At 37.0% G+C, this 14,449-nt stretch overlaps 1 protein-coding gene across 2 annotated transcripts; it reads right to left on the minus strand.

Annotated features, from left to right (window-relative positions):
* Positions 1-628: 628 nt before the first annotated feature.
* LOC107601700 (L-amino-acid oxidase-like) lies at positions 629-5,593 on the minus strand. Of its 2 annotated transcripts, none has more exons than XM_016293957.1 (8): positions 5,522-5,593; positions 4,133-4,356; positions 3,334-3,443; positions 2,851-3,052; positions 2,557-2,625; positions 2,299-2,435; positions 989-1,750; positions 629-885 (listed from the first exon to the last, which is right to left on the minus strand). In XM_016293957.1, the coding sequence occupies exons 1-8, from the start codon at positions 5,550-5,552 to the stop codon at positions 879-881; spliced, it is 1,542 nt and encodes a 513-aa protein (XP_016149443.1). In that variant the 5' UTR covers positions 5,553-5,593; the 3' UTR covers positions 629-878. The 2 variants fall into 2 exon arrangements, with proteins under 2 accessions (XP_016149443.1, XP_016149444.1); XM_016293958.1 differs by having other exon boundaries at positions 969-1,750.
* Between the last annotated feature and the right edge of the window lie 8,856 nt (positions 5,594-14,449).

The following is a 14,449-nucleotide window of genomic DNA, read 5'->3' on the forward strand; positions in this document are numbered from 1 at the left end:
GAAGAAAAACAAACAAAAAAACATTGAAAGGCCATTTTAAGTTTGAATTTGAATTGGTGATATCTAAGTGATGAGTAGTTCCCATTAAACATTAAAGCCATCGTTTTGTTTATTCAGACTGAATATATATATATATATATAAACCGAGGATGTAGCATATTGTTTTAGATGTGTTAGCCTATTCATAATTTTTTTTTATAATTGATGTTTTACAAATTGTTTCGCATATAATAAAAATACAAAATAATGTTTACCAAATACCAAATTTTATTAATCTATGTAACATTTTAACATTTCTTATAATTTACTTAACTTGTAAATGTATAACAAAAAGGTACGTAAATACATTATGAAATACAAATTTCATTTCAGTTGAAGAAAACAGATATTATTAATGCTGTTAATAATAAAATAATATGTGTAAATACACTACCAGGATATTCAATAATTTGATACAATTTCAGTTATCTAAAATAATCAAATAAAATAAAAAATACTCTGAATAAATGTCAAAGGTTTTTTTTTTCTTTTTTTTGTAGTTTAGGTGCATTGTTACATAATATGTTGACAGTTAGCAATTAAGGATAATGAATAATAATATATTGTATTGAGTGTATTGTATTGTATTGAGCATCATGATTCTTGCAAAAGTGCTTAGAAGATCACTAACATATTTACCCACTATTTAATAAAATATCAAACACCTCCAAAATGCCAACCACATCCCTCAAGAGGGTTTTAAAGAATTAATTTTTTATATATATATTTTTTTACAGTTGGTATTTGACAAATAGTATCATGGCAGTGGAAATAACAAAGTCTGGCAAAGGTGATGGTTGGCAGAGTGCTGTGATATCCATCGTTTCAAGTGTAGTCAGTCAAAACCTGGTAAAAAAAAAGAGCACAAGAGGGTTACATTTGGCAACTATAGGGTTTTCAAAATGTCTTTAGTGTATTATTAAACACACCATCATGCTTTGTTTCCTACTTTGCATTGTTATTTATTTTATCTGCAGCTCTCAGAGCAGATTTCATGGCGGTCTCAATCCAGGCATGAGGTCTGGCCGTGTGCTCTCCTGCAAAGTAAATCCTCCCCTCATTCTGGACTATAGACATACTATAGTCTCTCATCTGGAATGGAGTGAAGATGGCAAAGGCGCCGTGGCTGTAAGGATCCATTCCCCACTTTTTCACAACACCCCCAGTGTAGAGCTGCCGGATGTGTTCTCCATGGATCTTCACCAGGTCATTCAACACCAGATTCTTCAACTCCTCTTCCTTTATAGTTTGTAGAAATGCAGCATCATCAGAGGAGGTGTAAGAAGCCAACACAGCCCCGCCTGATATCCCGGGGAAATTATGACTGGGGTAGTGAATGAAACGTGATGGCAGGTCTGTGATGCTTTTCCCACCACGGATGCCGTCATCCTCCCAGAACTTTTTGCTGAAACTCAGCACTACTTTTGTGGAGCTGGAATAGTGCAGCGCTCGCAGTGCTTCCATCTTTTCAGCCGACAGAGGAGGTTTAAAGTCAATGAGGAGCGTTGCTTTGGCTGTGGCCGTCACCAAAACATAATCAGCAGTAATGCTGGTCAGGGTGCCGTGGTTACGCCAGTCTTCGTACAAAACTGTCACGTTGTTCTGCATTTGACCGATGGCCTGGACTTTTGAGTGCTTAAGAATTGTGGCATTCAGCACAGTGTAGAACGCATTAGGGAATGATTCAAAGCCAGCTTTAAATTCAGAATACCTGAAAAAGAGTATTGATGTAGATATTTTGAATATGTTAATATTTTAGCTGATATGTACTACCAGTCTGGAGTCTGGCGTAATATTCTTTTAAATAAATTAATACTTTCATTTAGCAAGGATGCATTAAATTGATTAAAAACAACAGTAAAGACATGCTGAAAAAATTCTGGGGGAAAAAATGTATCATGATTTCTAAAAATAAAATATTAAGCAGCTTAGCTGTTTTCAACATTGAATGCTTCTTGAGCACTAAATCAGCATATTAGAATGATTTCTGAAGGATCATGTGACACTGAAGACTGGAGTAATGATGCTGAAAATTCAGCTTTGCCATCATAGAAATAAATTAGATTTTAAAATATATCCAAATAGAAAATATTTATTTTAAATTGCAATAACATTTCACAAAATTGGTGTGTTTACTGTATTTTGATCAAATAAATGCAGCCTTGGTGAGTGTAAGAGACTTCCTTAAAAGCAAAAATCCCAAATGTTTGCATGCTAGTGTATAGAGGACATTAGTTTGGGTTAACCGTAATATCTTACGTTTCATTGTCAGTTATATCACACTGGATGTAGAGCGTCTCAGTGAGGGCCGTGTAGAAGAAGCTGTTCTCATTCAGGAGATCACCAATCATTCGCAAAGCTCCTCTGCTCAAATTTCCCACGTTCACTAAATATTCCTGTTAACAGATTGGATTTAGAGACATCCTACCATTAGTACTCATATTTAGACTAACCAGTATATTTTTAAGCTAATTGTAATTGCTAATTAAATCTGATGAGATATTACAGGCATTTTACCTTAACTGAGTATGAATCATATTTGTTCAACATTTTCTCACAGCCCATTTTCTGCAGATCATCTTTTAACTAATAAAGATCCAAGAAAGAAACAATAAAATATATTAGCAAATAAATAATAAGTAAGATAAGGGGGAAATTATCTATTGTTTTAACAATATTTAATTATTCTGACTTCACGTCATTGATTTTACCAGAAAAATGATTAATTAACCTCATTCATTCTCCCTTTAAATAAACATTTGGCTGGCAAGATCCATGTGTTTTTGAATAAAAAGAATGTTTTTCACTCACCTTGCCCAAAGCCATGTCAAACAGTTCTCTGGCACTTTTCCCCTTCTCCCGGTCATGCACAGGGTAGTTCAGAACATCTGGGTTCTGCTTTACAGTGTAGGTTTTATAACGAAATCCGTTTATAAAATAGTAAGTGTTGTTGTCGTCCTGTACAAAGGGTCTAAACTCCAGGCCCAGCTTATTTGCAAAAGTCCTGAGAATGCTTGAAAGTGATATCATTGAAAACAAGTTGATTAAGTTGTGGCCTGCAGATCCACCTTCTGTCACTTGAATAGCAGTCTTTGATTATGTCAGTTTCACATTTTGGATTTCCTTTTATCTGGCTAATGCTATTCATTGTGAATGACGCTATCAAGTAAATCTGCATGTTTATCTGTAATACAGTTTCACACTAATTATTGTACTGTCTACCCTCAGAAAGTTACATGTGGTGAATTGGAACTAGAATTTGACTCTCATGGATAAAGATTTAAAAGAACTTACGAGTGGAAACGTGGGATCCTCATGGCACCAAGTTCTGCATACCAGCCCTCTTTGTCCCTATGTGTTAGAATTCTTCCACCTATGCGGTCACTTGCCTCAATGATTGTCACCTATAAGAGCAGAGAAAAAAGAACAGGCAAAAGCAGCAGACAACAGAGCTACGTTATTTGAAATATTATCACAATGACATATAATTATAATACAGATATTAAATAGAAAGTAGACGTGATTCTACGGAAAAACCTTAAATCAAATTTAATCATGCTGTGCTTCAGGGAAACATTTTCTAGGGATTTTCTCTGCTTCATCCACTGTATATAATCTTGATTACTGTCATTTTCTTTTCCTGAAAATGACTGATTTCTTAATGCGCTGTATAAGTTGGGAAAAGCCAGGTCATGAGATTGGAGGCGTCATTTTGGAACTAGCAGAAAGTTACTATGTTAGGCCGCGTCATGAATCTCATATGGAAGTGGTTAGAAGTATGACCAAGGCTATGATGTGTCTGGTGTCTGAAATGGTTAAACAGGCAATATAGATAACTGAACTAATACATAACTGGAACTAACTTCTTTTAGTCTTTTCATATGTGAAGAAATGGGGAAAACATATTGCTGTGCCTAACCAATTATCTCTAATAATCTCTTGTAACTAATAGAGACATGATTTGCACCAGTCATTGTATCCTTCAGTTTAGATGTGTTTAGAAAGCTCTTCCTATGTGTATATCCTGTTTTCATGGGTCTGTTATGGTGTTAGTGTTAAATGTTGCTTTGTGTTATAGATAGTGTTATGAGACCTTATGTCCCGCATCCTCCAGAAACTTGGCAGCAGTGAGTCCAGCAGCACCTGCTCCGATGATTATCACATGCTGAGGGTTCTTCGCTGGAGGGAGACCATGTTCTGTTAGCTTCAGAAGGTAGTCATAATCAGAGTCTTGTAAGCATTTGAAAAGAGGGTCTTCTTCCATATTTCCACCAGAATGGTAGGTGAAAACCAAGATCAGTGCCAGCACTGCAGATACTGTTGAAAACAGACATTACAGTTAAACTGTAAAAATAAATCAGTTAGGCCTATTTGAAGTTATGTTTGAAATGTCTTTTTTTTTTTTTTTACTGATAGCCTACACTGCAAACCCTTTAAGATTGGATCAAGCTTTCATAATTAAACAGCATTTGAAATGTGAATTTTTGTAATCAAAATCAAATCGAAATCTCACTCAAAATGATCACTAAATTGATGCACTGAGAAATAGCCTACCATAAGCCTTTGTATAGTTTAGTTAGCTATGTATTTCTTTAAAGTCCGTAAAAATAGGGTCCAATGTAGGCCTACTTTGTTAATATGAAGGAATTTTCCATATTTTCACAGGTATTTTACCCATATTTTGAATTGCTTATTGTAGGCTATTTGAATCGTGTTTTAGAGTTAAATAAATGTCCGTATCTAATGCCCTGACAGAAACTTGCCATTTTCTTTCCTTACAGTGTAGCCTACACTCTGTAAAAATACGGCACAATTCATGAGTTAATATGAAGGAATTTTTTATATTGAACTTGATTTTGACAGGTGCTTTACCCATATTTTAATACGCATTGGGTGTAGTGTTTTAGGGTTGAAGGAATTTAATCGTAAAAAAATGACGGGAAACTGAAAATAAATTTAAACGTTCCGTAAATTTAGCGGCAACGGGTAATTTTCTGCCAGGATATTATCCGTTTTTGTAAGAATTTGGTGAGGTTTTTCTACGGCGGTAGGTGTAGTTTTGACAGAAAAATAATTTGCCATTACTTAATATGAGGGATGTTTCTCGAAAGTTTTTCGTAAATTCCACTTTTTCTTCAACGTTACCTTTTTATAAGGTGTCAACACGGAACATACTTTGTCCTATGTTTTGGATAACTGGACAGAATGCTTCAAAAGTGCTGCCTAAGCTAATTCAAGTGTTAAAAATATCCAGCAGACTAGTTCTGTTTTCCATCAAAACGATCCATTGACTCAACACGGGAAGATTTTTTTCCTCACATGAAAGTGGTTTCGGTTTACTTTCTTTTTATGAATGAAAAAGACACATGACCTATTTCACCTCTTTTGGAGTCCCTAATTTAAACTTAGCATGTATGCTTCCGCAACTGATTCAGACAAAGCATTTTGATAAATCAAAAGGACATGTCCCTCTAATACTCACAGTATTTACACAGGCTAAAGTTTTTCAACATTTTGAACTGAGCGAGCCAGAAGCCGGAGCGCCTTGCGCACCTTCTCTTGCGTAAAGTGGAAAGCGAAACCTATGGAAGAACAGAAGCAGTTTGCAAAATGATGGAGAAATTTGGGCAGCATAATAAATTAAAACTGTTTCATCACTATAACATTATAAATCACAGACTAATTCAAGCTATAATAATTCCAAAAAAATTCAAACCACTCGAGTTTATAATTATGATAAGTTGGCAAGCAAATTTAGGTCGGCTAAATATTGGTAAATTTCTATCCAATTTACTTGTTTCTGCCACTTTAAGAAATTTGAAAGTCTGATCTGTATAGGTAAATAAATCATACATCACTTACCAGATATCCTACTCACTCTGACCGGTCTGCCCAGAATCTGATCTGTTTTATAGCACACCATGCAGAAACCGAAAGAATATGATGGTGATGCTTTTACCCACAAAGTTTCCGATGCTGTCCAGTCACTCATGATGCAGGTTAAGAAAAAAACCGACATCTTTATCTTCATATAGGCCTATTTAAAGGAAAGACAGAAGGATATGGACTTTTTTTACTCCTGATCACAGCACATTTATTCCTTTTAACCTCAAAGTTTTGTTTCTTGAGTATGATCAAAAGACTGGCCACAATTCTCCTCTTCCCTCTTATCACAGGACTTTAGTACCAAAGCTGGATTCTATGTGAACATATCAAGTCAAGTCTGCATCATGAGCGAGACCGGTGTTATGCCGTTTAAAAGTTTGGGGTCAATAGGATTTTATTATTTATTTATTTGAAAGAAATTAATACCTAGGCTACTTTCAGCAATGTTAAATTGATTTAAAAAAAGTGATATTAAAGACTTACTAAATATAAACATATAAATTATTTATATTTTGAATAATGCTGTTCTTTTTAATTTTTTTACTCATCAGTGAATCCTGGAGAAAAAAAAGCCTATCACAGGTTCCAAAAAACATTAAATAGCACAATTAATGGCTGATGTAAATTCAGCTTTGCCACCAGGAATTAGATGCTGCTTCTCAATTTTAAGAATGCAAAGAACGCACTTGCGCGGAGACCGGTCTTGCAGGCTAACTTGAAAGAAGGAACCCGGGAGGACGAGGACTTACACATCTATGAGTTGGCATGGGCAGGGGCGCCTTAAGATATCCAGAGGCATTATGGTAGGCTCCCCCTCCCTAGATTGTTTTTTTGCTTCCTGAAAATTATGTATGTTAAATTTGGTTTTTTTTCTTCTTATTGATATGTTAGTTAACATTTAAAACACGGTTCTGCATAAAATGTGAAGATAAGTGAATATGCAAATTCACTCTGCCAGAAGGTGGTGCTTGTGGAACAGCAGAATTATAGCCGCTACATAAAGTAAGCAATACAAAAAGAAAATGCCATCAGAACTTTCCTGGCCGAAATGTGTTTACAGGTATGATTTAAACACCATAAATTACACAAAATATTCATTATTCATCATCATGGAAACAACACTTGGCAAGTTGGCATAAATGTGAGCTATTTGTTTTTATTTTGAAACATGCTGTGCTTGCCTTTGATTAATTAAATCACAGCCGTTTAAAGTTTAAGGGTCACATTTAAAGGTCCCCTGAAGTGCCTTGAAACAGCAGCATTATTCTATGTGGTGACGTAATTTCAACTGAAACAGGAAGACAGGGCGGGACATATCGAGCAGCCCCGCCCCCTTTTAAAATTAGCCAATAGCGTTTAGTTTATATCTGCACGGGTCAGAGCCGTTGAGCTCGGTAAAGCCGCTTTTGACAGTCACAGTCTAATAGATTACCACCTAGATTCAATATGAAACTCTTAGTAAAACAAAATAGTGATCATAATCATGCTGAGGCTGTGTAGTTTTAAAAGTGTTTAATATATGGCGACTCGCGCATATGATGCGCTCCGTGCGATCGCGTCTCTGGACCGGAGCCAAAGTCCGGACCAGACTGCGCACTGCCGCGGTTCGCGTGACACAACGTGAAACCAGACCTCATTTGCCCCAGTCGACAGCATATTTACACTATCTGAATCGTTCCCTATGCCTACATTGTACACTACGTGCCATTTACTGTACAGGAATTACTACACTGTCAACAAGCGACCGATCTCAGCCGCAGCTTTAGCGTCTATTTATAGTGTAGGGGGCGGGCGCTTCGGCTTCTAGTGAGCGTTTGATTGGTCAGAAGATTTGATGAGAAGATGAAGTACGATGTGACGTCAAAAATATCTTTGAGCCGTTTTGGAGGAAGTGACGAACTGAAAGCTTTGAATGCTTATATCTTCTAAAGGCGAATTTTGTCACTGTTTTGGAGCACACTGCCTTATACAGTGGGTACGGAAAGTATTCAGACCCCCTTAAATTTTTCACTCTTTGTTATATTGCAGCCATTTGCTAAAATCATTTCATTTAAGTTTTCCTCATTAATGTACACACAGCACCCCATATTGACAGAAAAACACAGAATTGTTGACATTTTTGCAGATTTGCAGATTTAGAAAAACTGAAATATCACATGGTCCTAAGTATTCAGACCCTTTGCTCAGTATTTAGTAGAAGCAACCTTTTGATCTAATACAGCCATGAGTCTTTTTGGGAAAGAGGCAACAAGTTTTTCACACCTGGATTTGGGAATCCTCTGCCATTCCTCCTTGCAGATCCTCCCCAGTTCTGTCAGGTTGGATGGTAAACATTGGTGGACAGCCATTTTTAGGTCTCTCCAGAGATGCTCAATTGGGTTTAAGTCAGGGCTCTGGCTGGGCCATTCAAGAACAGTCACAGAGTTGTTGTGAAGCCACTCCTTCGTTATTTTAGCTGTGTGCTTAGGGTCATTGTCTTGTTGGAAGATAAACCTTCGGCCCAGTCTGAGGTCCTGAGCACTCTGGAGAAGGTTTTCGTCCAGAATATCCCTGTACTTGGCCGCATTCATCTTTCCCTCAATTGCAACCAGTCGTCCTGTCCCTGCAGCTGAAAAACACCCCCACAGCATGATGCTGCCACCACTATTCATTATTCATCATCATGGAAACAACACTTGGCAAGTTGGCATAAATGTGAGCTATTTGTTTTTATTTTGAAACATGCTGTGCTTGCCTTTGATTAATTAAATCACAGCCGTTTAAAGTTTAAGGGTCACATTTAAAGGTCCCCTGAAGTGCCTTGAAACAGCAGCATTATTCTATGTGGTGACGTAATTTCAACTGAAACAGGAAGACAGGGCGGGACATATCGAGCAGCCCCGCCCCCTTTTAAAATTAGCCAATAGCGTTTAGTTTATATCTGCACGGGTCAGAGCCGTTGAGCTCGGTAAAGCCGCTTTTGACAGTCACAGTCTAATAGATTACCACCTAGATTCAATATGAAACTCTTAGTAAAACAAAATAGTGATCATAATCATGCTGAGGCTGTGTAGTTTTAAAAGTGTTTAATATATGGCGACTCGCGCATATGATGCGCTCCGTGCGATCGCGTCTCTGGACCGGAGCCAAAGTCCGGACCAGACTGCGCACTGCCGCGGTTCGCGTGACACAACGTGAAACCAGACCTCATTTGCCCCAGTCGACAGCATATTTACACTATCTGAATCGTTCCCTATGCCTACATTGTACACTACGTGCCATTTACTGTACAGGAATTACTACACTGTCAACAAGCGACCGATCTCAGCCGCAGCTTTAGCGTCTATTTATAGTGTAGGGGGCGGGCGCTTCGGCTTCTAGTGAGCGTTTGATTGGTCAGAAGATTTGATGAGAAGATGAAGTACGATGTGACGTCAAAAATATCTTTGAGCCGTTTTGGAGGAAGTGACGAACTGAAAGCTTTGAATGCTTATATCTTCTAAAGGCGAATTTTGTCACTGTTTTGGAGCACACTGCCTTATACAGTGGGTACGGAAAGTATTCAGACCCCCTTAAATTTTTCACTCTTTGTTATATTGCAGCCATTTGCTAAAATCATTTAAGTTAATTTTTTTTCCTCATTACTGTACACACAGCACCCCATATTGACAGAAAAACACAGAATTGAAGCTTTCATAATTAAACAGCATTTGAAATGTGAATTTTTGTAATCAAAATCAAATCGAAATCTCACTCAAAATGATCACTAAATTGATGCACTGAGAAATAGCCTACCATAAGCCTTTGTATAGTTTAGTTAGCTATGTATTTCTTTAAAGTCCGTAAAAATAGGGTCCAATGTAGGCCTACTTTGTTAATATGAAGGAATTTTCCATATTTTCACAGGTATTTTACCCATATTTTGAATTGCTTATTGTAGGCTATTTGAATCGTGTTTTAGAGTTAAATAAATGTCCGTATCTAATGCCCTGACAGAAACTTGCCATTTTCTTTCCTTACAGTGTAGCCTACACTCTGTAAAAATACGGCACAATTCATGAGTTAATATGAAGGAATTTTTTATATTGAACTTGATTTTGACAGGTGCTTTACCCATATTTTAATACGCATTGGGTGTAGTGTTTTAGGGTTGAAGGAATTTAATCGTAAAAAAATGACGGGAAACTGAAAATAAATTTAAACGTTCCGTAAATTTAGCGGCAACGGGTAATTTTCTGCCAGGATATTATCCGTTTTTGTAAGAATTTGGTGAGGTTTTTCTACGGCGGTAGGTGTAGTTTTGACAGAAAAATAATTTGCCATTACTTAATATGAGGGATGTTTCTCGAAAGTTTTTCGTAAATTCCACTTTTTCTTCAACGTTACCTTTTTATAAGGTGTCAACACGGAACATACTTTGTCCTATGTTTTGGATAACTGGACAGAATGCTTCAAAAGTGCTGCCTAAGCTAATTCAAGTGTTAAAAATATCCAGCAGACTAGTTCTGTTTTCCATCAAAACGATCCATTGACTCAACACGGGAAGATTTTTTCCTCACATGAAAGTGGTTTCGGTTTACTTTCTTTTTATGAATGAAAAAGACACATGACCTATTTCACCTCTTTTGGAGTCCCTAATTTAAACTTAGCATGTATGCTTCCGCAACTGATTCAGACAAAGCATTTTGATAAATCAAAAGGACATGTCCCTCTAATACTCACAGTATTTACACAGGCTAAAGTTTTTCAACATTTTGAACTGAGCGAGCCAGAAGCCGGAGCGCCTTGCGCACCTTCTCTTGCGTAAAGTGGAAAGCGAAACCTATGGAAGAACAGAAGCAGTTTGCAAAATGATGGAGAAATTTGGGCAGCATAATAAATTAAAACTGTTTCATCACTATAACATTATAAATCACAGACTAATTCAAGCTATAATAATTCCAAAAAAATTCAAACCACTCGAGTTTATAATTATGATAAGTTGGCAAGCAAATTTAGGTCGGCTAAATATTGGTAAATTTCTATCCAATTTACTTGTTTCTGCCACTTTAAGAAATTTGAAAGTCTGATCTGTATAGGTAAATAAATCATACATCACTTACCAGATATCCTACTCACTCTGACCGGTCTGCCCAGAATCTGATCTGTTTTATAGCACACCATGCAGAAACCGAAAGAATATGATGGTGATGCTTTTACCCACAAAGTTTCCGATGCTGTCCAGTCACTCATGATGCAGGTTAAGAAAAAAACCGACATCTTTATCTTCATATAGGCCTATTTAAAGGAAAGACAGAAGGATATGGACTTTTTTTACTCCTGATCACAGCACATTTATTCCTTTTAACCTCAAAGTTTTGTTTCTTGAGTATGATCAAAAGACTGGCCACAATTCTCCTCTTCCCTCTTATCACAGGACTTTAGTACCAAAGCTGGATTCTATGTGAACATATCAAGTCAAGTCTGCATCATGAGCGAGACCGGTGTTATGCCGTTTAAAAGTTTGGGGTCAATAGGATTTTATTATTTATTTATTTGAAAGAAATTAATACCTAGGCTACTTTCAGCAATGTTAAATTGATTTAAAAAAAAGTGATATTAAAGACTTACTAAATATAAACATATAAATTATTTATATTTTGAATAATGCTGTTCTTTTTAATTTTTTTACTCATCAGTGAATCCTGGAGAAAAAAAAGCCTATCACAGGTTCCAAAAAACATTAAATAGCACAATTAATGGCTGATGTAAATTCAGCTTTGCCACCAGGAATTAGATGCTGCTTCTCAATTTTAAGAATGCAAAGAACGCACTTGCGCGGAGACCGGTCTTGCAGGCTAACTTGAAAGAAGGAACCCGGGAGGACGAGGACTTACACATCTATGAGTTGGCATGGGCAGGGGCGCCTTAAGATATCCAGAGGCATTATGGTAGGCTCCCCCTCCCTAGATTGTTTTTTTGCTTCCTGAAAATTATGTATGTTAAATTTGGTTTTTTTTCTTCTTATTGATATGTTAGTTAACATTTAAAACACGGTTCTGCATAAAATGTGAAGATAAGTGAATATGCAAATTCACTCTGCCAGAAGGTGGTGCTTGTGGAACAGCAGAATTATAGCCGCTACATAAAGTAAGCAATACAAAAAGAAAATGCCATCAGAACTTTCCTGGCCGAAATGTGTTTACAGGTATGATTTAAACACCATAAATTACACAAAATATTCATTATTCATCATCATGGAAACAACACTTGGCAAGTTGGCATAAATGTGAGCTATTTGTTTTTATTTTGAAACATGCTGTGCTTGCCTTTGATTAATTAAATCACAGCCGTTTAAAGTTTAAGGGTCACATTTAAAGGTCCCCTGAAGTGCCTTGAAACAGCAGCATTATTCTATGTGGTGACGTAATTTCAACTGAAACAGGAAGACAGGGCGGGACATATCGAGCAGCCCCGCCCCCTTTTAAAATTAGCCAATAGCGTTTAGTTTATATCTGCACGGGTCAGAGCCGTTGAGCTCGGTAAAGCCGCTTTTGACAGTCACAGTCTAATAGATTACCACCTAGATTCAATATGAAACTCTTAGTAAAACAAAATAGTGATCATAATCATGCTGAGGCTGTGTAGTTTTAAAAGTGTTTAATATATGGCGACTCGCGCATATGATGCGCTCCGTGCGATCGCGTCTCTGGACCGGAGCCAAAGTCCGGACCAGACTGCGCACTGCCGCGGTTCGCGTGACACAACGTGAAACCAGACCTCATTTGCCCCAGTCGACAGCATATTTACACTATCTGAATCGTTCCCTATGCCTACATTGTACACTACGTGCCATTTACTGTACAGGAATTACTACACTGTCAACAAGCGACCGATCTCAGCCGCAGCTTTAGCGTCTATTTATAGTGTAGGGGGCGGGCGCTTCGGCTTCTAGTGAGCGTTTGATTGGTCAGAAGATTTGATGAGAAGATGAAGTACGATGTGACGTCAAAAATATCTTTGAGCCGTTTTGGAGGAAGTGACGAACTGAAAGCTTTGAATGCTTATATCTTCTAAAGGCGAATTTTGTCAGACACGCACACAAAATAGCGCTCATACTAGGCTTCTTTGCTAGCGCATTGTTGTGCATTTCGCTCTCAGTATATCGGTGGAACTAAACAAACTGTGGGGGAGAAACCTAAACTGAACCATTCACTACATATTCCTACAAGCAGGGCGTCGCTGAAAATGAGTGTGTGAGTTTGTTTACAGAATGCTGCTGTCACTGCTGCAAACTCCATATATACAAATAATTATTCGAAAAATATAATTTACCTGCAGCCAGTAGGCCCCTCCCAATAAGTGTAGGCCCCTGGGCTTCAGCCCGTTAAAGCCCGTGAGGTAATGCGCCCCTGTGCAAAATTAAACAAAATCTTAATCGGCTGTCATGAATAAAGTGAAAATTTAAATAAAATGAAAAGCGTCGACTCATATCTCATATTCCTTTTTACAGTGTTGGGCATTAAAACCAATCACAAACGATTCTATTGAGCTTGAGTGCAATGGCCAATCAGAGGTGTGCAGATTAGTCATCGCTGAAACGCGGAGTTGCAGATGTATGTACGATGTATTAATGATTAATTTCACAGTGCAGACAGTTTCACTGATTATAACGAAAGTGGTGTTTATATATATATATATATACATATATAGCAATACATTTATAACACATTGTTTAGATATGTTAAATATGCAACAACTTTAAATCAGTAGTTTAAATCCCCATCTTTTTAGATTTTATTGGCATTAGCAATGCAGCATGGGATTGTAGTTCATTAAGTATATTAAGTACAGTTTTGTAGCTGACGATTTTCCGATTTTCATATAATTTGCTACTTCAGATCATGTTCGTCATTGTTTGATTTGCCTTCTGGCTGGTTGGTTTGCTTCATGCCTTGTAACTCTTAAACAATTACTTTTTGTAAAATCCCTCTGAGAAAAAAATACACTCAAAAAATTAGGTGAAGTTGTTTGTCTTTAATTAGATGTGTCTATTTTTATTGATACTTGACAGTGTTGAAATAAAAGTGTAGAGCCTAAAATTAACATTCTCCAAACACCAAATGCGACTTATAATCAGTGTTGGTGAGTATATTAAACAGTGTTACTCGCCAATTGGCTGACGACTTTTTAAAAATGTATTCTAACAATGCCTGAGAATGCGATATGGTTAAAGGGGTCATATGATGTTGCTAAAAAGAACATTATTTTGTGTATTTGATGTAATGAAATGTGTTTTAAATGATTTTAGCAAATGGCTGCAACATAACAAAGAGTGAAAATTTTAAGGGGGTCTGAATACTTTCCGTACCCACTGTAGATAACCTTAAGACTTACATATTGATATTAACCCCAAAAAACTTTAATTTTGATTTCATGGGGACTTTAAGCAATACGATTCCTGTTTTTCCGTCCCGGATTTCAAATTGAGACTTTAAAGCAGTACTTCTGATGGAACACAGTGACTGAATCTAAAACCTTCAGCTGACACACATATTATATCCAT

This window comes from Sinocyclocheilus grahami, unplaced genomic scaffold, assembly GCF_001515645.1.
Source record: "Sinocyclocheilus grahami isolate Dianchi unplaced genomic scaffold, SAMN03320097.WGS_v1.1 scaffold311.1, whole genome shotgun sequence".
Taxonomy (NCBI): domain Eukaryota; kingdom Metazoa; phylum Chordata; class Actinopteri; order Cypriniformes; family Cyprinidae; genus Sinocyclocheilus; species Sinocyclocheilus grahami.

Bases quoted from the DNA above. Each gene is read 5' to 3' on its own strand.
- LOC107601700 (XM_016293957.1), bottom strand. From the start codon at position 5,552: ATGTTGAAAAACTTTAGCCTGTGTAAATACT. The intron at 4,357-5,521 runs GTGAGTATTAGA...TGTTTTCAACAG, and splicing joins CTTTAGCCTGTGTAAATACT to TATCTGCAGTGCTGGCACTG. The intron at 3,053-3,333 runs GTAAGTTCTTTT...ATCACTTTCAAG, and splicing joins AGGATCCCACGTTTCCACTC to CATTCTCAGGACTTTTGCAA.